Genomic DNA, 24,139 nt, shown 5'->3' on the forward strand with positions numbered 1-24,139 from the left:
TTTTTTTGTAAATCAACTGGTGCCAGAAAGTAAAAATTTTTTTTATATTGCTTCTATTTAAAAATCTTAATTCTTCCAGTACTTATCAGCTGCTGTATTCTCCAGTGGAAGTTTTTTTTATTTATTTAATTTTTTTTTAAATTTCTTTTCTGTCTGACCACAGTGCTCTCTGCGGATACCTCTGTCTGTGTAAGGAACTGTCCAGAGCAGGATAGGTTTGCTATAGGGATTTGCTTCTACTCTGGACAGTTCCTGATACTGACAGAGGTGTCAGCGGAGAACACTGTGGTCAGATAGAAAAGAAATTCAAAAAGAAAAGAACTTCCTCTAGTGTACAGCAGCTGATAAGTACTGAAAGGATTAAGGTTTTTAAATAGGAGTAATTTACAAATCTAATAAAGAAAATAAGTGTACAGCTCACAATCGGGACTCCAAGGTGTAAGTGGTTAAAAGATCGATCCCCACCGACCCAAATTTTTGTGGAACTGGAAAAATGTATTAACCACACCTCAAGGATCTCGCCATACCAGATGGTACACAATAATAGTTGGAGACAATGGCCCTCATTTACTATTGCAAACCCGACCTGTTTTGTCGGGTTGTGTGCCAGATTCTGTCGCATTGCGCCAGAAATTCTGTCTGCACCAGAATTGAAAAAACCCTGACTAACTCTCCATTATGCTAAGAAAACCCCCCAAAAAGGGGGCGTGGCTGCTGGGAAAAGGGGGAGTGGTCTCCGGAAAGGGGCGCGTTCCCAACATTTTCCGAAAAAACCAACATATTTACCGTATATACTCGAGTACAAGCCGACCCGAGTATAAGCCGAGACCCCTAATTTCAACCCAAAATCCCAGGAAAAGTTATTGACTCGAGTATAAGCCTAGGGTGGGAAATACCTCATCCCCCCCTGTCATCATCCAGACCCGTCATTAACATCCTCATCATCATCCCCTTGTCATCATCCCACACATCCCCCCTTCATCATCCCCTTATCATCCCACACATCCCCCTTCATCATCCCCTTGTCATCATCCCACACATCCCCCCTTCATCATCCCCTTATCATCCCACACATCCCCCCTTCATCATCCCCTTATCATCCCACACATCCCCCCTTCATCATCCCCTTATCATCCCGCACATCCCCCCCTTCATCATCCCCTTATCATCCCACACATCCCCCCTTCATCATCCCCTTGTAATCATCCCCCCCCCCCCCCCTTCATCATCCCCACCCCCCTTCATCATCCCCACACCCCCCCTTCATCATCCTCTTCTCATCATTCGCCCTCAGTGGTCTTCAACCTGCGGACCTCCAGAGGTTTCAAAACTACAACTCCCAGCAAGCCCGGGCAGCCATCGGCTGTCCGGGCTTGCTGGGAGTTGTAGTTTTGAAACCTCCGGAGGTCCGCAGGTTGAAGACCACTGCGGCCTTCAACATCATCCAGCCCCCTCTCACCCCCTTTAGTTCTGAGTACTCACCTCCGCTCGGCGCTGGTCCGGTCCTGCAGGGCTGTCCGGTGAGGAGGTGGTCCGGTGAGGAGGTGGTCCGGGCTGCTATCTTCACCGGGGGCGCCTCTTCTCCGCGCTTCCGGCCCGGAATAGATGCGTTGCCTTGACAATGACGCAAATGACGCACCTCTGCGTCGTTGTCACGGCAACGTGACTATTCTGAGGCCGGGCCCGAAGCGCTTAGAAGAGGCCTCCCCGGTGAAGATAGCAGCCCGGAACCACTATCCCACCGGACCACCTCCTCACCGGACAGTCCTGCAGGACCGGACCAGCGCCGAGCGGAGGTGAGTACTCAGAACTAAAGGGGGTGAGAGGGGGCTGGATGATGTTGAAGGCCGCAGTGGTCTTCAACCTGCGGACCTCCGGAGGTTTCAAAACTACAACTCCCAGCAAGCCCGGACAGCCGATGGCTGCCCGGGCTTGCTGGGAGTTGTAGTTTTGAAACCTCTGGAGGTCCGCAGGTTGAAGACCACTGCGGGTGGGGGAGTTCACTCGAGTATAAGCCGAGGGGGGTGTTTTCAGCACGAAAAATCGTGCTGAAAAACTCGGCTTATACTAGAGTATATACGGTACTAAGGTTTCCACATAAAATGTGGTGCATTTTAGCTGAGGAAAACCAGACAGATCAGAGCATGTGTTTAAAAAAAAAAAAAGCAAAGTGTAGGGAAAGTGGAAAACGTAGGGAAACCTTAGTAAATACCGTGGAAAATAAATTTTAGGGAATTTAAAACCCACAAAGAAACCTACACTCCACTCTTAGTAAACCAGAGCCAATGTGTTTGAAAAAGTCATAGAATTTATTAAACAATTGGACCTGTGAATTTTTCTTCACTAAAACCCGACAGCTCTGAGCTGTCGGGAAATTACTGAAAACCGAGTGAATCCTACCCCAATCATGGAATAGGGTCTGTTCAATGTTGGGGGTAGTAGTACAGGGGCTAAGGGGTTGATCGCATCGGGTCTCACTTCTGAGACGCGATCCGATCAAAAGTTAAGCAGGAGAGTGGGCGGCATGCTCCACTCCCCAGCGATGTACGCTGTATTTTACTTTCATTTTCAAATTCCCCGCCAGCATCCCTGAATGGCCGTTACTGAAGAGCCATTCAGGGATCCCTGTGAGCTGCGGTGGGGAAAGATATATAGAATCGCTGGGGGTTTTGTATATGTCCCCACAGCTTCTATATATCTTGCCACCTGCTTCATTATATGTCATGCCCCCCACCCCGCATGTGTGTATGTATGTATGTATATATATATGTATGTGTGTGTATATATTTAATATCCCCCCCCCCAAGCACATGTGTATATTATATATATATGCCCCCCGCACAGCGCTTTTATATCCCCCGCAGTACATGTGTATATTATATATATATGCCCCCCGCATAACGCTATTATACCCCCCGCAGCGTGTGCGTGTGTGTGTATGTATGTATGTATGTATGTATGTATATATATCTTGTAATACCTTTTTTATTGGACTAACAGCATTTTGTAGAGACAAGCTTTCGGGATTCCTCCCTTTATCAAGTCCAAAGCAAGTAGAAGTAAGCTCACAAGTAGAAGACACAGGTTACATCTCACAAATATGCAGGGGTTAAGGTGTTAAGACAATAGATGTGGAGAATTCACACTAAGATGGGCCATAAATTGTTCTGCTATAGGAACATAGACTAAATAGATAAGGATGAGAAAAAGGGGGAGGGAGGGGGGAGCAGGGGAGAGACTGGGAATTAAGCAGGATATAGTGAGATGTAAAAGAGAACACAGTGCAGGTTATAAGAGAATACAGTACAGCACAGGTTATAAGAAATTTTGATAATGAGATAAGTAGCACAAATCCACATTAAGTCCCCTGTTTTTCGAGTCAAAAAACAGTATCATTTTGGCTTCAAATGTCTTTCTCTCTTTTGTGTTTTTGAAGTTTCCTCTCAGTATCTTGATTGTAAGGTCATTGAAAGGATGAACCTACACAGACATTCCATCAACCGCCATAAAGAAAAGGACTATTGCACCCCAGTTGGACACCATTTTACCCAAACAGGCCACTCCATACATGACCTTACAATCAAGATACTGAGAGGGAACTTCAAAAACACACGAGAGAAAGACATTTGAAGCCAAAATGATACTGTTTTTAGACTCGAAAAACAGGGGACTTAATGTGGATTTGAGCGTCTTATCTCATTATCAAAATTTCTTGTAACCTGTGCTGTACTGTATTCTCTTATAACCTGCACTGTTCTCTTTTCTCACTATGTCCTGCTTAATTCCCAGTCTCTCCCCTGCTCCCCCCTCCCTCCCCCTTTTTCTCATCCTTATCTATTTAGTCTATGTTCCTATAACAGGACAATTTATGGCCCATCTTAGTGTGAATTCTCCACATCTATTGTCTTAACCTGTGTCTTCTACTTGTGAGCTTAGATTTGCTTTGGACTTGATAAAGGGAGGAATCCCGAAAGCTTGTCTCTACAAAATGCTGTTAGTCCAATAAAAAAGGTATTACAAGATACTGCAACATTTTATGATTTGCATCTACATCACTGGACTAATACGGCTACTCAAATTTACTAATATATATATATATATACACATACATATATCCCCCGCACAGCGCTATCATATACACACCGCAGCGCATGTAGATATATATTATATATGCCCCCCGCACAGCGCATCTATACACATATGCCTCTGAAGCGCTATCAATGACTAATGCTTGTCAATGATAGCGCTTCAGAGGCATATGTGTATAGAAGCGAAGTGGGGACCAGACATATAGCATTATATGGTCCCCACTTCGCTTCTATACACAATCCTCCTGAGTACAAACAACACAGCTGTCCCATCGCCTCCCCCATCCCCGGTGTTATGTTTACCTGTTCTCGGGGCCCGGGGTCCGCGATCCTTCTGACTCCGGCGCTGTCACTGTGCGCACTGACAGTGACGTCGTGTTGGGGACGTCACTCGTCATTGCGCACAGCATCAGCGCCAGAGCCAGAAGGATCGCGGACCACAGGCTACAGGCTTGAGCAATCGAGCCCCTATCTCGCTGATCCATGCAAAGCTATGGCTTTGCCGGGATCAGCATAGGAGATCAGTGTGTGCAGTGTTATAGGTCCCTATGGGAGCTATAACACTGCAAAAAAAAAAAAAAAAGTGGGAAAAAAAAAAGTTAACAAAGGTCATTTAACCCCTTCCCTAATAAAAGTTTGAATCACCCCTCTTTTCCCATAAAAAAAAATACTGTGTAAATAAAAATAAACATATGTGGTATCGCCGCATGCGGAAATGCCTGAGCTATAAAACTATATCGTTAATTAAATCACACGGTCAATGGCGTACGCGCAAAAAAAAGTCCAAAATAGCGTATTTTTGGTCACTTTTTATATCATGAAAAGATGAATAAAAAGCGATCAAAAAGTCCGATCAATACAAAAATGGTACCAATAAAAAGAACACAGCGCAAAAAATTAGTCCTCATACCGGCCCGTACACGGAAAAATGAAAGTTATAGGGGTTAGAAGATGAGAATTTTTAACATATAAATTTTCCTGCATGTCGTTTTGATTTTTTTCCGAAGTAAGACAATATCCAACCTATATAAGTAGGGTATCATTTTAACCATATGGACCTACAGAATAAAGATAAGGTGTTATTTTTACCGAAAAATGTACTGCGTAGAAACAGAAGCCCCCAAAAGTTACAAAATGAAATTTTTTTTCTTCAATTTTGTCGCGCAATGAATTTTTTTTCCGTTTCGCTGTGGATTTTTGGGTAAAATGACTCACTGTAAAGTAGAATTGGTGGCGCAAAAAATAAGCCATCATATGGAATTTTATGTCTAAAATTGAAAGCGTTATGATTTTTAGAAGGTGATGAAGAAAAAATGAAAATGCAAAAAACGGAAAAACACTGCATCCCCAAGGGATTAAAGGGGTATTCCAGGCAAAACCTTTTTTATATATATATATATATATATATATATATATATATATATATATATATATATATATATATATATATATATATCAACTTGCTCCGGAAAGTTAAACAGATTTGTATATTACTTCTATTAAAAAATCTTAATCCTTCCAATAGTTATTAGCTTCTGAAGTTTTCTGTCTAACTGCTCAATGATGATGTCACGTCCAGACAGAAAACAACAACTCAACTTCAGAAGCTAATAACTATTGGAAGGATTAAGATTTTTGAATAGAATAAATTTACAAATCTGTTTAACTTTCCGGAGCCAGTTGATATATACCCCTTTAAGGTCCCATGCAAATAAATGGGAAATGTATGTTCCCACATAACTAACGTACGACTGGAGATATTTCAATACCTGGTACACCTATTACCTGGTACACAGGTCGGGATAGGAGGTCGGGGTATGAGGACGAGAGATGGGGTTGGGATATGACAACAATATATGAAGACAGGATATGAAGTCAAAAGCTTCCTCTGTTGATTTGATTTTCCACCACAACAAGGATTAGGAAGGAAAAACCGGGCAACGCCGGGTACTCAGCTAGTATTGAATAAGACATAAAAAAGCAAATGTAATTAAAAGAATTTTGCACTGATCTTATAAACATTTAACCATTGGACCCTAATGATGGTGATGGTATCTGTTTGTTCAGAATTCCGATAGTCCAGCATTTGACATGTATTTGATGCACAATGGATTTAAACAGTCTCTGTAATATTGGTTTAAACAGTCTTTTAGAATGATTACGATTAACTGCCTTGTGTAATAGTTGGATTATATATGTCATATATATCTCACTGGTCTCATGCTGTGACGGACCATGAATGAAGTCTTGTGGCTGTCCGTACAGGTGCTGTGATCCTCCAGATGACTGTGATTGCAGGCTCTGTATGTGCTGTGTGGGGTCAAGCTCCGGCAGGAGTCCCTGAATCAATGAAGCCCGCAACTCAGCAATTGAATACTTTCAGTTCAGTGTTCTTTAGACACAAACAGAGGATTTCTCCTGGATTTGACAAGCTGCATGCCCGATGGAGAAATGGAGAGCCAGGTGAGGTAGGCGGATTTGTTAAATGAAAGCCGGCTTGCATATGGATTATCAGCGATTGGCAGTGCGTTTTCTTTGGTGTTAAATTCAGATTCTAAAAACTCTAAACACGTTTCAGGGTGCTTAATCGACTCCTTCTTCAGTAGACTATTTATAAATATTCTACTGAAGAAGGGGTCAGATTAAGCACCCTGAAACGCGTTTGAAGTTTTTATAATCTGAATTAAGCACCTAAGAAAACGCACTGCCAATCGCTGATAATCCATATGCAAGCCGGCTTTCATTTAACAAATCCGCCTACCTCACCTGGCTCTCCATTTCTCAATCGGGCATGCAGCTTGTCAGATCAAGGAGAAATCCTCTGTTTGTGTCTAAAGAACACTGAACTGAAAGTATTCAATTGCTGAGTTGCGGGCTTCATTGATTCAGGGACTCCTGATGGAGCTTGAGCCTACAATCCCCATCTGGAGGATCACCGCGCCTGTACAACCAGCCACAGGACTTCATTCATGGTCTGTCGCATCATGAGACCAGCGTCCGGAGACCGGTGAGCTATATGTGAGATACGGTATATAATACAACTATTACACATAAGGCGGTTTATCATAATCATTCTAAAAGACTTTTAAACCAATATCACAGAGACTGTTTAAATCCATTGTGCATCATATACATGTCAATTGCCGGACTATCGGAATTCTGAACCAACAGATACCATAATCATCATATGAGTGGTTTTACAATTATAGGCAGTAATTGGAGATTTTCCTAGGTTTTGTAAAGGAAAATATAGATTTTATTAAAGACAAAACGCGAGTATTATGCTTTACTTCTTTTACTTAAAACTCAGCAGCAAAAGAACTAAGGAAATATTACATTGAAAAAACTTTAACGTAGAGCATGACATGGCGTAACCATACATGCTGGCATAACCATAACCAATCAGAGTGTGGTATAGCATATGTAAGTCACAGTTAAAAATACATCTTCCTCTTCTTTGCGGCGAAGTCAGGTAATCCATATCAATAGAGAACAGTTAACTTGGAAGGAATCCAAACCAGGAAGTAGTTTCTTAAAACAGGATGAAATACGAGCAGAGAATTGCAAACACTACAAAGGCAAACATCTGGAATGGTATGAAGACTTCTTTCAGAAAGGAGAAATCCATGAAGAAATCCTCAAATTTCTGATAGTTGATTGTGTTTTATTTTTCCTAGCTGTTTGACACAAACAAAATATTAAAGGGATGGGACATAGAGAGGGATAATACTCGCGTTTTGTCTTTAATAAAATCTATATTTTCCTTTACCAAGGCTAGGAAAATCTCCAATTTTATCTAAATACAAAACGCTCCTATTATGCTAGTTTAAAGCTTAACATTATACGTAGATATTAAATAAAGTAAGGAATAATATAATTACAACAATACATTACAATAGGATCATAGATACATGTTGATCAGGCTTAAAATAGAAAGTTTTAAAAGTGGAATCTGAAGACCAATTGGCCGCTTTAATTATGTCAGAAAGAGAAGCACCAGATTGAAACAGCTTTGTCGAAACCGCTCCTCTAGTAGAGTGAGCGCCAAATTTTGAAGTATCTATACCAGCCATATCCATAGTAAATTTAACCCATCTGGCAAGAGTGGTGGAAGAAACCGGTTTATGGGGTTTACAGTAGGAAATAAGGAGTTGTGAAGAACGACGTAGGGAATTAGTTTTTGATTCGTAAGATTGTAGACACCGAACCACACAAAGTTTCTGTTGGTGAGGAAAAGCTGGATAGAATACTGAATGTAAATTCGTTTTCATACGATGATAAATTGTAAAGACAACCCCTTCAGGGGAATATTGTCTTCTTGATATATCCAAGGCTCTGACGTCAGAAACATGTTTAACCGATATTAAACATAGAAGAACTGTAAGTTTGAAAGAAAGTAATTTAAGAGCCAAGGAATCGTTATCTTCCCAGGATAAAAAGAGACTTAAAAGGATATTAACATCCCAAGTAGAACTATATTTAGGCAAAGGTGGGCTACGGAAACGTATGCCCTTAAAGGAGTTTGCAGATCAATGGATGTTTACCTACTGGGATTGAATCGATACGCGAATGGTTAGCGGAGATAGCTGAGTGGTAGAGGTTGCTAGTTCTAAAAGCCTTACCTTCTTCAAAAGAAGCAGAAAGACAGTTCAAGGTATTGGAAACAGAAGTTTGTATGGGATCCAGGTCCCGTTGAGAGCACCAATGAAGCCAAATCTTCCAGGCTGATCTGTAAGGAGATCTGGTACCTTGAGCCCAAGCCTCAAAGAGCAATTCTCTAGTTGTGAGAGAAAGCGGGGATGTTGGTCTGGAATGCCCAATATCAGCCAAGCGATTAGACTCAATTGATCTGATAGAATTAAAGGATGGAAGTTGCCAAGAGGGTCCTGGAGGAGATCCGGAATGGCGGGAAGGATGCGAGGATAGTCTACTAATAGATGTAGAAGTTGAGGGAACCATGGCTGAGTTGGCCACCAAGGTGTGACAAGTACCATGGTGGACCTGCGAAGAGATGTTTGAAAAAGAACCCTTGGAATAAGATTGAATGGAGGGAATGCGTAAAGAACTTCCGGAGGCCAATACTGAAGGAAGGCATCCACTCCTAGGGCTTCTGGATCTGGTCTCCAACTGAAGAACCGAGGGGTTTGACAATTCAGACGAGAAGCGAACATGTCTAATTTGAGAGGGCCCCATAGCTCGTTGATATGTTGAAAGATTACAGAATGGAGTTTCCAATCGCTGAAATCTGTCAGAAAACAAGAGTTCCAATCTGCGATTGAGTTGGAAATTCAAGGAAGGTATTCCGCTTTTAAAGTGATATGCCTTTCTAAACAAAAGTGCCAAAAATCTTTGGCAATCTCGGCAAGGGTTTTCGAAGTTGTACCACCAAGATGGTTGATATATTGGACAGCTGAGATATTGTCCATGCGTAATAATACACAGCAGTGAGAGGAATCCTTTGCAAAGCTCTTTAGTGCGAAGGACCCAACCAAAAGCTCCAGGCAATTGATATGTAAAGAAGATTCGGAAGGAGACCATTTCCCTCCAGTAGAGAGGGAGGTGCAACGCGCTCCCCAACCACTCAGACTTGCGTCCGATTCTATAATGATATCCGGGTTTGAATTGAAGATGGCCTTGCCATTCCATGCTTGAATGTGGGATAGCCACCAAAGAAGTTCTTCTTTGGCGTCCGAGGATAGACGAACCTCGTCCGAATATCCTAGACTTTCCCTGAGATGACGAATCTTCAGACTTCGGAGGTTTCAATAATGTAGGGGAGCCGGAAAAATAGCCTGAATGGATGCTGAGAGAAGGCGCTCAATACGAGCAATCGTCCTCAGAGAAATAATTTCTTTGTGGAGAACATGACAGATTTCCTTCCGTATAGTTTTCAGTCTCCTGGGTGGAAGACTCAAAGTGGTCGACGTGGTGTTGATCAAAAATCCCAAGAATTCCATCTCCTGAGATGGGAGAAGAACAGACTTCTTGTGATTGATCAGAAAACCCAAACTGGTAAGAAGCGACAGAGTCCAATCCATGTGGGAAAGAAGAAGAGATTCTGATTGAGCCATTAGGAGAATGTCGTTGAGGTAAATAATCAGACGTACACCTCGGCTTCTGAGTAAGGCGACTATTGGCTTTAACAGTTTGGTAAAACACCAAGGGGCTGAAGAAAGGCCGAAAGGAAGGCAATTGAATTGCCATTTTTGGTTGTTTCACAGGAATTGTAAATAAGGTTGGGAAGAAGGATGAATAGGAACCGTTAGGTAAGCATCCTTCAGATCTATTTTTATCAACCAATCGTTTTTTATCAGTATGTCTCTCAAAAGATGGATACCCTCCATCTTGAAATGCCTGTACACAACAAAATTGTTGAGTAGTCTTAGGTTGATTACAGGTCTGTGACCTCCGTCTTTCTTTTTTACAAGAAAGAGATTGCTGATAAATCCCGGAGAATTCAAAGGGACAGATAAAATGGCGTTTTTTGCAATAAGGTCTTCCACTTCTGAGTCGATCAAAGTTTGATCTATTGAGGATACATGAATTATCTAGGAAGACAAGGTTGAATGGGTAGAGATACAAATTCTATTTGGAAGCCTGAAACAGTATTTAGGATCCATGAGTCGGAGGTAATCATAGTCCAATTTGTCAAAATGGACTAGCCTTCCGCCCAATGGAACAGTTTTGATAGGAAGAGGTGCACTCACCTGAAGATGAAGGTCTTGCTCTTGGCACTCCACGTTGGCCTCTAGCTCTCCAGGGTCGGGCTCGGTATGGGAAGAACGGAGAGGGGTTGGAAGTTAGTGGTCCATAGGGTGGTTGATAGGAATGCTGATAGGACTGTTGATATGAAGGGAAGGAGCCTCTTGAAGAATGTCTGGTTGAGAACGGCCGGAAAAGCGGCTTCTTCCCTTTCCGGCCCTTCCAAAAACTCGATTAGAGAAAACCTTTTTTAAATTTGACTGTGCTTTATTAATGGAAGAAAATAATCCTACATATTTGTTAATTTCATGAATACATTCTTCCCCAAATAAAAGGCCTTCTGTGGGTTTAGGGGGGTCATTTGAGGCCAAATTAGTCAACTGGGGGTCAATCCTCATAAGGATGGAGCGTTTCCGCTCAGTGGATAGGGCTATGTTGGCATTGCCCAGAAAGCATACTGCCCGTTGAGCCCATCCCTTTCAAACTTCCGTATCAACGGGTCTTTGAGTGACAGAGGATTCCTCCACCAGATCAAGAATCTTTGACAGTGGGCCAAGCATGTCAAGGAGTTTATCTTGACAGGCCCTAAAACTTCTGTCTATCCCTTTTTTAGGGTTCTTGCCAGATTTCATTAAAAATTTGTTCAAAACGGGGTCAATGTCTGGAGTAGTAGAGGAACAGTGAGGGAGAGAGGGTCTCGGACACTCAGATTTACGTTTACTACGGGTGGATTTATCTAGTCCCTTATTAACCCGTTGAGCAAGGAACATAGCAACGACAGGTTTAGGGAGCCATTCCCCGGATCTAGGGTGATGAATAAGGGAAGGGTCAAAATAAGAGGTGTCCGGATCTAATATAATTGCTTCCTGAGTATCAGGGTCTTCAATTATTTCACCGCTCTCATCTGAAATGTACTCTTTAAGTCCTCTAGGGCATCTTCTAGAGGTGAGTCAGCGGAGTCATCAGAAGTATACTCGTTGAAAGAGTTTGGTTTAGACCGATGTGCGGTTTTTCTAGCCTTTATGCCTTTAACCTCCTCTTGTGTAGAGGGTTGTTTGAGTACGATAATTGCACGATCAGAGTGACCTGGTATAGGTCTGTCATCATTAGATGTAACTTGGCGAACCCCTTTGGAACGTTTTGTATGGGGAACTTTGCCGTCATGAGTGTGATGCCTTTTTGAGGTGGCTTTCTTATGGGTATGAAAACCCTTAGCCCACTTGGAGACTGAAGTCTCTGGCGACCAGAATTGGTCAGATGGAGGGAAATATTTGGTACAGTAACATTGTGCCCAGAATTGGATAAAACCAAGGACATAGATTTTGAAATACTGTCCTGGAGTATAGAAACGGCTGATTGAACAGCAGAATTTACTGACCTAGATACAGTCATCTACTAGGTCCTTAATATAATTATTCAGTACTGGGTCAGGAGTACCAATGTTAGAGGTCATGGTCTGGGTGCGAATATCTTTAGAAATTATTTTAGGATCCTCAATTACCTCCATCATGAGAAAATCTAGATCTGGCAGAATAACAATAAAAAAAAAAAAAAAATATATATATATATATATATATATATATATATATATAATTATATTTGACTATATGCTATTCAAAATAAGGCAGAATATAATGAATATATAAAAATTTTCTGGGAAATGTAGTGTGGAAAAACTGTCACTAGATGGCAGTGTAGATAATAGAGCAGACAGTGCTGAAAATATGTTAAAATAGTGAAAAAAAAAACTATCACCAATGGGAGAGGAGAAGGAATATACAATGTATCTGCGACACGGAGCTCCGGCGAATGACGGGGTTTTAGTAGCTGCGCAACAGGTGATCACCACTCTGCTGCTTAACGATCGCGAGACCAGACGGCGGGCCTCGGCAAAATGGCGGCGATGGCGCAGTAAGAAATGAACAAGAGATGCCGAAGAACGGGCGCAGTAGAGAGCAAAGTAATACAAGAGAATTAGGGAGATAATCGGAAGTGACACTGAGTTAGGTAATGTATAAAACAATCATAGAAATCAAAGAACGGAGTAAATGAAAACAAATGAAATGAGATATATATATATATATATATATATATATATATATATATATATATATATATATATATATATATATATATACAAAGAATGAAAGAAAAACGAGAGGAGGGGGAGGGAGAGTAGTGAAAATATATATAGATATATTAACTATGCGAGATACATACAGTATAGGCAAAGACTGCAATTAATACAAAATCGTGCAAAACTATAAATGATAGAAATATATATATATATATATATATATATATATATATATATATATATATATAATATATCTATGAAAAAATATTTATGAATTTATGTATGGAACACACTTTAATACAGAATCCTATGAAAAAACACCAGATTCTGCATAAAAAATAGGACAAATTATACTCATCTGTTATGGCTGCTGAGCAGCAAAAGAAGAGGAAGATGTATTCTTAACTGTGACTTACATATGCTATACCACACTCTGATTGGTTATGGTCATGCCAGCATGTATGGTTACGCCATGTCATGCTCTACGTTAAAGTTTTTCAATGTAATATTTCATTTGTTCTTTTGCTGCTGAGTTTTAAGTAAAAGAAGTAAAGCATAATAGGAGCGTTTTTTATTTAGATAAAATTCATTTACCATTAGGGCCCAATGGTTAAATGTTTATAAAATCATTGCAAAATTATTTTAATTACATTAGCTTTTTTATGTCTTATTTAATATTAATGGTAACATATTGTCTCCAACTATTATTGTGTACCATCTGATATGTTGAGATCCTTGAGGTGTGGTTAATATATTCTTCTTATTTACAAATCTGTTTAACTTTCTGGCACCAGTTGATTTAAAAATAAATAAATGTTTTCCAGTGGAGTATTCCTTTAAGGGGGATACGTTTCCATAAATCTTGTGTCTTCATTTTTTTAGTTTAAGACAAAGTCCACAGAGCATACACAGACATGATGTGATGTGTTTCTGATGTGTTTTGGTTGCTATTGACTTATATCATTAATATAATTTGCGACCAAAACACGTCAAATCCATTTCTGGACTTTGTTTTAATCTGAAATAATAAAGACATAACATATCCCGCTGAAACCCATTTCTACTTGTGCAGTGGCAGCGTAACTAAGGGGTTTATTTTGTGTTGGAAATTAAATAAAGGGCAGATCTAATTTAGCAAATGTTCCTTCAGCATGAAGGGAACAAATCTTTTCCTTTATATTGTCAAATAAACAATGCTATATATTTATAGTTTTGTAGCAAACCTATATCAATTAAGATAGAAAAGCTGACATTAGCATAAATGAAAAGTCATAATTTTTTTTGCGTTACCTGTTTCTCAGGACATACAAAAAACGTAGCCAGCCCCGCAGGCAGAAGGTGCAAGATCAAAAACTATTAAATGAAATGTTTGGGACTGACGTGCTTTCAGAAGATAAAATGGAGGATGGGAAGTGCATTGATGATAGCAATAAAATGAATTGTGAAGGTTTGTAACTAGAATTTGTTTACCCTTCTTACCTGTATGTGTGTGATTATTTAGATTTACTGGGCTCTTGGCTCACCCACTTTCTAGGGAATACACCTGATTACCAAGAATCATATGCATTAACTTAGAAAATGTATGCATGTTTATTTACATGACAGGAGAGCAACAGCAGCTCCTCTACTAGTACAGAAAAATAGCTATGTTAAAATTAATTCCCTGAGTCACCAATTTTGAGGGCTCTAAAGTTTGCCTGACTTAGCATATTAAAGGAAAACTGTCAGATATTTTCTCCCGCACTATCCACACTACTGATGGATAGTGCGGGAGACGCTGATTAAAACGAGCCCTACCTTACCCGGATCCTCCCAGCCGTTCGCCCGCAATTGTAGTTTTAATCTGTGAATATCTTGCTGTAACTGGCAAGGGTGCAGCTACTGCAGCTAACTGGCACTGACGTCAGCACCGCTTATGACTATTCATCCCCCCCTCCCTTCAGTTAGGAGCGGTGAAGAGAAGGAGAACTGGAGGGAGGGGGGATGAATATTCATAAGCGGCGCTGACATCAGTGCCAGTTAGCTGCAGAAGCCCCGCCCGTGCCAGTTACAGCAAGATATACACCAGGATAGTAGAGTTTAAATTAGCCACACCTAGCTGTGATGGGAGAGAGTCAAAAAATATTTATATTTATATCTTAAAAGCAAGGGGTGAGCAGCACATCTAGGCAATATGTAAGTGATGCAAGCAGTGGCAAGGCTCAGGTCTGGAGCTGAAGTCGATCCATACAAAGTATGCTGCAGCACTCAGAAAGTAGTGAAAAAAAGTAAGTAGCTTTATTCCATTCCTAAAACGTTTCTGCTGCCCTTGCAGCCTTTTTCAAGCACCAATGCAAAGTGACCAAAGCATTGGCATATATGTATGGTAACGCATTACCTGAGTCGGGTCCGCGCTGCTCCAGGCCTCCGGCGTGCGTCCCCGGCGTCGTTGCTATGCGCTGAACGGCGCGGCGCATGACGTCAGTGCGCCGCGCCGTGCATAGCAACGACGCTGGGGACGCACGACGGAGGCCTGCAGCAGCGCGGACCCGACTCAGGTAATTATGCCACCGGGGATGGGGGGGGGGGCAGCTTTCGGCGCAGCTTCTCTACCCCTGGCTATCGGCGCCGGCACCGATCGTCAGGGGGACAGAACGGGCAGCGGCGCGGATAACCAGGGGGTGAGAAGGGCCGACAGCAGCGCTCTAGACCCCAGGATAGGCAGGGGGTATATTCCTGGGGGTATATCGGGGTATACACGCGCACACACGCACCCTCATTTTACCATGGATATTTGGGTAAAAAACTTTTTTTACCCAAATATCCTTGGTAAAATGAGGGTGCGTGTTTATAGGCCGGTGCGTGGTATACCCCGATAAATACGGTACTCGAGTGTATACAAGTGTAATAAGTATACATAAAATCTTGTGTCCGTAAGCGCATATATATATATTACATACATACATACACACACACACATAAAATACATATACTAGTGGTGTCAAAATACATAAGTGCAGGTGTACATGATAAATACATATTAGGAAAGCAGACGTGGTGCAATCACACTCACTAGAGAAGAGCGAACTTACAGTAATTCGATTTGTCACAAACTTCTCGGCGTTTGCGGACTTTAGCCTGCATAAAATGAGTTCAGCTTTCAGGTGCTTCGGTGGGCAGGAAAAGGTGGATACAGTCGTAGGAGAGAGTGCCCACCTTTTCCAGCCCACCGGAGCACCTGAAAGCTGAACTAATTTATGCAGGCTAAAGTCAGCAACTGCCGAGCTGAGAAGTTCATGATGAATCGAATTACTGGAAGTTCGCTCATCTCTAGTTGCTATGGGCAACTGGGCAAATTTTCCTCTGGACAGGTTTTGATAAATCTCCCCCTAAATGTCTATCAATGTGTTTTGTGGCTTCGGGTCCATCCGGTGGGTATTGTACTTACCCGAAACATAGTTCTTAATGTGTTATTATAGTCTCCTAATATACAATATACACTGGTAAGAGAGTAGTGACCCTGCACATGTAAAACTAAGGCAACTGAAGGTTCAGGTAACGAAGGGACGTCACAGGATTATATTTATAAATGTAAAGCAACAGAAGACAGGACAGCACTCACCCTCCAAAAGTCACTATTCAAGCTTCTTGGAAGTGACAAGCGACAGGACAATGGTGGAGTCAGGGGACGTAACCGGGACAGACAGTTTCACACTTCTTTTCGCTTCCTCAAGCCGGTATACGACTTCTGCTTGCGGTGTGGCGTCATAAGAAGGCATCGCCAAGCGTCTGTGCAATGTGAAACACGTGATCTAATAGCAAATCATGTGATACAGTGTCATGTGATATCACCAAAGAAAAAACAAATACATAAAAATTAAAATACCCTAGTAATAGTTAGTATAACTAGCACTACTAACAGTAATCCAAATCACAACCAATTATTGCCGGACCCTGTTTGGACTGGAAAAAAAAAAAAAAGGGTCTAGCTCGATGCAATCATTCAAGCCCAATGGTCCAACGGCATTGAGCCTGATGATCCAATGATCTCTCTCCGCAAAAGGAAGGCGTGTCTATCACCACCTCATGGACATGCCTTAACTCTTTCCAAACCGGCAAACCTTAGAGTGCTAGAATCTCCTACAGGGGCTTCTTTTACGTGGGCTATCAATCTGGAAGCACCTACTCCTGTCCTTATAGAACGTACATGTTTGCGAAAACTGACATGGAGGGGCCGAATGGTTTTGCCCACGTAAAAGAATCCACAAAGACAGGTGTATATACAACAAAGCATGAGCTGCAAGTTATCAGATCGTGCGCACAGTGGTTATGACTACCCAATTTTAAATGTCTCGTGGAAAGATTTTGGGGACAAAAGGAACAAGGGCTACAGGAGAAGTTTCCCTTTGGTGTAACATTAGTGAGCCAGTCGCAACTGCTTGGATTTTATTTTGGGTAGAAGTTTGTGGATTTTTAAGTTTATCTCCTATAGTCCGATTCTTTCTAGAAGTTATGAGGGGAGAATTCACAGCTACCTCTTTTAGGTCAGAATATGTACCAATTCTTGCGAATTGCGCTGGCTACAATATTATTCATATTAGAGTTAGCCGGACCGGTTTGAAATCTGAGTTGCACTTTTAACAATAAACTGCCTTTTTGTTTCAAAGAAACTCTGGCAAGTTTTATTCTAGGGAAGGGGCCACAATCACGTCCATTTTTACCCCCTTTTTCTGCTTTTATCTGTACACCATACCTGGAAGACACGGTCAAGGACGCTGAGGCAGCCACCCATCTGGATCTATCAGCTCTGATCGATTCTACATGCGCATCAAGGTGTTGTGCTCTCAGCACAACACCATATGGTAAGGTGTATTATCCAACACTTATCCATCGATTCCAATAGGGCCTTTCTATGACGACGCGCCATGAGCGTAAGTCGTATACTGGCTTGAGGAAGCGCAAAGAAGCGTGAAAAAGTTTTTCCCTGTTAGGTCCCCTGCCTCCACCATGTCCTGTCGTCTGTCACTTCCAAGAAGCTTGAATGAAGTGACGTTTGTAGGATGAGTGCTGTCCTTTCTTCTGTTGCTTTACATTCTAATATACAATATGATGATGTCACATTATTATTCTGTTATCTTATTTTGTTGGCTATTCTGAGGCTGCTATGCCTTCATTTATGCCCATTTATAAGATGTTTCTGGACTCTGTGCACTGTTTGTATGGCGGGGCAACCAGTCTTGCCCTGCCACTAAGCTGCTGCTTACATCTGCCTGCGGGGACTTCCTGGCAGAGGTGCACACGGTGAGTGACGTCATCACAATCGCCACGCAGGGTCACAGACTTCCTGCACAGCGCCTGCGATGACTTCACTTACAATGCGCCCTTCCACCAGGAAGTCCCTGCAGGCAGATGTAAGTAGCGCAGTCCAGGTGGGGAATCTGTGCTAAGGCTACCTAATGTTTGGAAACTGTGCTAAGGCTACCTAATGTGGGGAAACTGTGCTTATGGCTACCTAATGTGAAGAAACTGTGCTACGGCTACCTAATGTGGGGAAACTGCGCTACGGCTACCTAATGCTTGCCCCAAGCAGTAGCACCCCCGTCATCCGTCAGCTCATGCTATTACCATGGGTTGGGGTAATGGGGCGGTTTTGCTGGTGGGTGATGGGGGTGCTACTGCTGAATGGGGGGTGTTGCTGGTAGATGATGAGGGCCGCATGCTGGGGGCATTATATGTGAGGGGAGAATGCGGCCTCACCCAGTGGCCCCAGATAATGAGTTTGAAATCACTGACCCATAAAGCGTCTCCTCATTATCCAATTCTCTCTTGCATTTTTCTTTCGAGGGTGACAAGCCTTCTTGGGGGACTTGAATGAGTTTGTGATGCTGTAAAGTTGCAATATTCTAGAATCACAGACTTGGAACTACCAACTTCTCTTGTTATGGCTGATAGACCCTATCAGCCATAGCAAGAGAAGTTGGTAGTTCCAAGTCCCCTTTGGCCTTTATCTGGACAACCTGCTGCCGGAGGGTTTCAGTCGCTTTGGAATGGCACATCATTTTGGCAATGTCAGTGAAACTGGAACGTTAGGCTGCAAGTTAAGTAGGGCTTGTCAGTTTGTCAGATCATTAAGAAAATTAGCACCAGTTGCCAGATTAACACCAATAACTTGCAGGTATCTGAAAGTGTTCTCTAATTGGGATCGTTGCTCTTCTCCAATTATCTCATTTAGGCTCCTTTCACACTATGTGCATTCATCCGTTATTAAACATCTGTTTTCTGTGTAAAAACGGATGTATAATAACTGATGAAATAACGGGTGCTAACAGCTGAATAAATATTCATCCGTTAAGACCAGTTATAACATCCCTCATGGATGGCCGTTTTAACACCTCTGCCTACAGACTCCCACAAACGGGACTACTACTACTCCCATCATGGAACAGACTTCTGTCCATGATGGGAGTAGTAATTCCCCAGCTGCGGGAGTCTGCCGGTGGCTGGGGAGGCTACATTGGTGTTTGTACTACTACCCGCATCATTGAACAGACTCTGTTCCATGATGGGTGTTGTAGTACAGGGGCTGAAGGATTGATCGCTCCGGGTCTCAATTCTGAGACCCGATGCGATTAAGTTATTAAACAGGGGAGCGGGCAGCATGCTGCGCTCCCCTGTGATATACCATGTATTTACTTTCATTTTTAAATTCCCCGCTGCGGTGGGGAAAGATATACAGAGGGGTGGGGGGGGGGGGGTATATATCTGGCCCCCACAACCCTTCTATATATCTGGCCCCCACAACCCTTCTATATATCTGGCCCCCCGCTGCAACACATTTATATATGTTACATCCGCAGTTATATATGTTCCCCTCCGCAGCGCTATTATAAGCCCCTGCAGCGCATATATATGTTCCCCCTGGCAGTGCTATCATAAGCCCCTGGCAGCGGTATGAAGTATTCTACAGCAGCGCATGTGGCTGGCCAGGTGTGCTGCTGTAGGATACTTTTCATTCATAGCGCTGCCAAGGCATTTGATTATAGAAGCGCTGTGGGGGCCAGACATATGGATATATGTCTGACCCCTGCAGCACATCTATATACAGATGCCGCTGCAGCGCTATGAATTACAAGTATTCTTTCAGCAGCACATTGCACCGGCCACATGCGCTGCTGTAGAATACTTTTCATTCATAGCGCTGCCGGGGGCTTATGATAGGGGGAACATATATATGTGCTGCTGGGGGCTTATGATAGCACTGCGAGGAGAACATATATATGCGCTGCGGTGGTAATATATATTACTGCGCTGCCGGCGGCTTATGATAGCGCGCGAGGGGAACATATATAACTGTGCTGTGGAGGGGAACATATATAAATGCGTTGCAGGGGCAAGATATATAGAAGCGCTGTGCGGGCCAGATATATACCCCACCCAGTGATTTTATATATCTTTCCCCACCGCATCGCTTCTAATTGAAAACCCCGCCGGGAGCCCTAAATGGCTCCTCAGTAGCGGCCATTTAGGGCTCCCGGCAGGGAATTTAAAAATGAAAGTAAATAAATCGTACATCGCAGGGGAGCGCAGCATGCCGCCAGTTCCCCTGTTAAATAACTTCTAATCGCATCGGGTCTCAGAAGTGAGACCCAATGCGATCAATCCCTCAGCCTCTGTACTACAACCCCCATCATGGAACGGAGTCTGCAGTGCGCTCTCACTCCTGAACCTTGTTGTAGAGCATTTATGCCCACATATGGGGTATTTCCGTATTTCAAGGAAACAGTTTAGGGCCACATATGGGGTATTTCCGTACTCGGGAGAAATTGCGTTACAGATTTTGAGGGTCTATTTTTTTTTTACACTAACATGCTGGTGTAGGCCCCAACTTTTCCTTTTCATAAGGGGTAAAAGGAGAAAAAGCCCTCCCAAATGTGTAACGCAATTGCTCCCGAGTACGGAAATACCCCATATGTGGCCATAAACTGTTTCCTTGAAATACGACTCCTCCAAAGTGAGAGAGTGCCATGCGCATTTGAGGCCTAAATTAGGGAGTGCACAGGGGTGGAGATGGGGGTATTCTACGCCACTGATTCCCAAACAGGGTGCCTCCAGCTGTGGCTAAACTCACAGCATGCCTTGATAGTGAGTGGCTGTCCGGAAATGCTGGGAGTTGTTGTTTTGCAACAGCTGAAAGCTCCGTTTTTGAAACTCTGCCGTACGATATGGTTTTCACTTTTATTTGGGGGGGGGGGGGGACATGTAGTGTTAGGGGGTGTATATGTAGTGTTTTACCCTTTATTTTGTGTAGTGTAGTGTTTTTAGGGTACATTCGCACAGGCAGGGTTTACGGGGAGTGTCCCGCTAGGAGGTTACATTCACATGGTGGGGGGGGGGGGGGGGGGGGGTACTATACGTTGTTAATAGATAAACTTTTCATTCATAGCGCTGCAGGGGTATGTGCATATAGATGCGCTGGGGGGTGGGGGGCGGCAGACATAGTGTTATCTGCCCCCCCCCCCACAGCACATCTATATACATATGCCTCCGCTGCGGTATGTATGAATAGTATTTCTGTCAGCAGCCTCGGGCTGCTGCTAGAATGCTTTTTACATGTAGCGCTGCGGTGGCATATGTATATAGCTGCTCTGCGGAGGGCACATTATACATGCGCTGCGGGGATATATATTAATGCGCTGGCGGCGGGTAAATATTTATAAAAGTGGCGGCGGTGGTATATATTTTGAAATGTGCCGGCCGGGGTCATATTATAAATGCGCTGGGGGATATAGATATATAGGCCCCCTAAAGGACTTTTAATATACATATGGCCCCCGCTGCCACTCACAATGTTCATTTTAAAAACCCTCCGGAGAGCCCTGATTGGCTCCTCAGTACTGGCCATTCAGGGCTCCCTGCGGGGTATTCAAAAATGAAAGTTAAAACACACCATACATCGCAGGTTTGCGGAGCTTGCCGAGCGCTCCCCTGATTAATAAATTCTGATCACATCGGGTCTTAGAATTGAGGCCCGGAGCGATCAATCCCTCATCCCCTGTACTACAACTCCCATCGTGGAACACACTCTGTTCCATGATGGGGGTAGTAGTACAAACACTAATGTAGCCTCCCCAGCTGTCTGCAGACTCCCGCAGCCAGGGAATTACTACTCCCATCATGGAAACAAGTCTGTTCCATGATGGGAATAGTAGTAGTCCCGGCTGTGGGGTTCTGTAGGCAGAGGTGTTACGACCATACATGAGGGATGTTATAACTGGTCTTAACGGATGAATATTTATTCAGCCCTTAGCACCTGTTATTTCATTGGTTATTATGCATCGGTTTTTTTTTTGTTTTTTTTTTTTACAGAAAATGGAGGTTTAATTACGGATGAATGCTCATAGTGTGAAAGGAGCCTAAGATTGTATGTAATAGTCCCCTATGGGCACTAATAAACTGTTAAAAAAAAAAATTGTTAATAAATGTGATTTAACCCCTTACCTAATGAAAGTGTGACTCACCCCCCTTTTCCCATTTAAAAAAAAGAAAAATGTAAAGCTATAGAGAAAAATGTAAAATATGTAAAAAAAACTGATAAAAGCCCCAAAAATAGAGACAGAAAGACTCATTGCCAAAGAGAGTAAAACTACCCCCAAAATGTTTAACTATATAAGTAGCAAAAAGGTCAAAGCTGAAAGTGTAGACCCTTTAAAAATTGACAAAGAAGAAATTATAAACGGGGATCAGGAAAAAGCAAATATATTAAACAAATTCTTCTCCACTGTATTCACTGAGGAAAATGAAATGCCTGGGGAAATACAGCGAGATAAGGTACAGGTCACCTGTCTAACCCAGGAAGAAGTACAGTGCCGCCTAAAAAAAATCAAAATAGACAAATCACCAGGTCCAGATGGCATTCACCCCCGTGTTCTAAAGGAATTAAGTAGTGTAATAGACAGACCTCTATTTTTAATATTCATGGACTTTATAGTAACAGGGACTGTTCCCCAGGACTGGCGCATGGCAAATGTGGTGCCAATATTTAAAAAAGGGGACAAAAGGTGACCCCCGGAAATTATAGGCCTGTTAGTTTAACCTCTGTTGTATGTAAATTGCTTGAGGGTTTTCTAAGAGATGCTATTTTGCAATATCTTGATACAAATAAATGTATGACTCCATATCAGCATGGCTTTATGAGGGATCGTTCCTGTCAAACTAACCTGATCAGCTTTTATGAGGAGGTGAGCTCCAGACTGGACCATGGGCAATCGCTGGATGTCGTTTATCTGGATTTTTCCAAAGCATTTGATACGGTTCCACATAACCTTAGCTGTAGTGACCAGTGTCGGCCAGCTGCTGCCAAGGCATAGATGCCCACGACAAGGAAATAATTCTACCGCTGTACAAATCCCTAGTCAGACCACACATAGAATACGGTGTACAGTACTGGGCACCAGTGTACAAGAAAGATACAGTGGAGCTGGAGAGGGTTCAAAGACGGGCAACCAGGGTAATACGGGGAATGGGAGGACTACAGTACCCAGAAAGATTATCAGAATTAGGGTTATTTAGTTTAGAAAAAGAAGGCTTAGGGGAGACCTAATAACTATGTATAAATATATCAGGGGACAGTACAGGGATCTTTCCCATGATTATACCCAGGACTGTATCTATAACAAGGGGGCATCCTCTCCGTTCAGAGGAAAGAAGGTTTCTACACCAGCACAGACCGGTGTTCTTTACTGTAAGAGCAGTGAGACTGTGGAATTCTCTCCCGGAGGAGGTGGTCATGGGGAACTCTGTAAAAGAATTTAAGGGGTCTGCATGCATTTTTGGAGAGTAGGAACATTGCTGGTTATGTATATTAGAATTATAGGGACAGAACGTTGATCCAGGGATTTATTCTGACTGCCATATTTGGAGTCGGGAAGGAATTTTTTACCTCTAGTATGGAGTGTTTTTTGCCTTCCTGTGGATTAACTCAGTAGGGACTCATTAGGGATATAGGTTGAACGTGATGGACTCTGGTCTTTTTTCAACCTTATGAACTATGTTACTATGTGGTATCGCCATGTGCATAAATGTCCGAACTATAAAAATGTTTAACGGCACAGTCAATGGCGTATATGTAAAAAAATTGTTAGGATATATTCCCATAGGACTACACTGTGACCATGACATTTAGAAAAGGAAATTGCGTGTTCTCTAATTTTGATCTCCAGTGTATATAAATATATGTATAGTGTGTGTGTGTGTGTATGTATGTGTATGTATGTGTATGTATATGTATGTATGT

General features: G+C 42.5%; 1 protein-coding gene across 3 annotated transcripts in view; it reads left to right on the forward strand.

Moving 5' to 3' along the window:
- KDM4B (lysine demethylase 4B) overlaps window positions 1-24,139 on the forward strand; it is a 279,650-nt gene that overhangs the window by 136,578 nt on the left and 118,933 nt on the right. For all 3 annotated transcript variants that reach the window (XM_056571899.1, XM_056571914.1, XM_056571906.1), the window contains one exon: window positions 14,169-14,314. In XM_056571899.1, the coding sequence (XP_056427874.1) occupies window positions 14,169-14,314 (146 nt within the window). The remainder of the gene's footprint in view (window positions 1-14,168; window positions 14,315-24,139) is intronic.

The sequence above is a fragment of the Hyla sarda genome, chromosome 1 (genome assembly GCF_029499605.1).
Source record: "Hyla sarda isolate aHylSar1 chromosome 1, aHylSar1.hap1, whole genome shotgun sequence".
NCBI lineage: Eukaryota > Metazoa > Chordata > Amphibia > Anura > Hylidae > Hyla > Hyla sarda.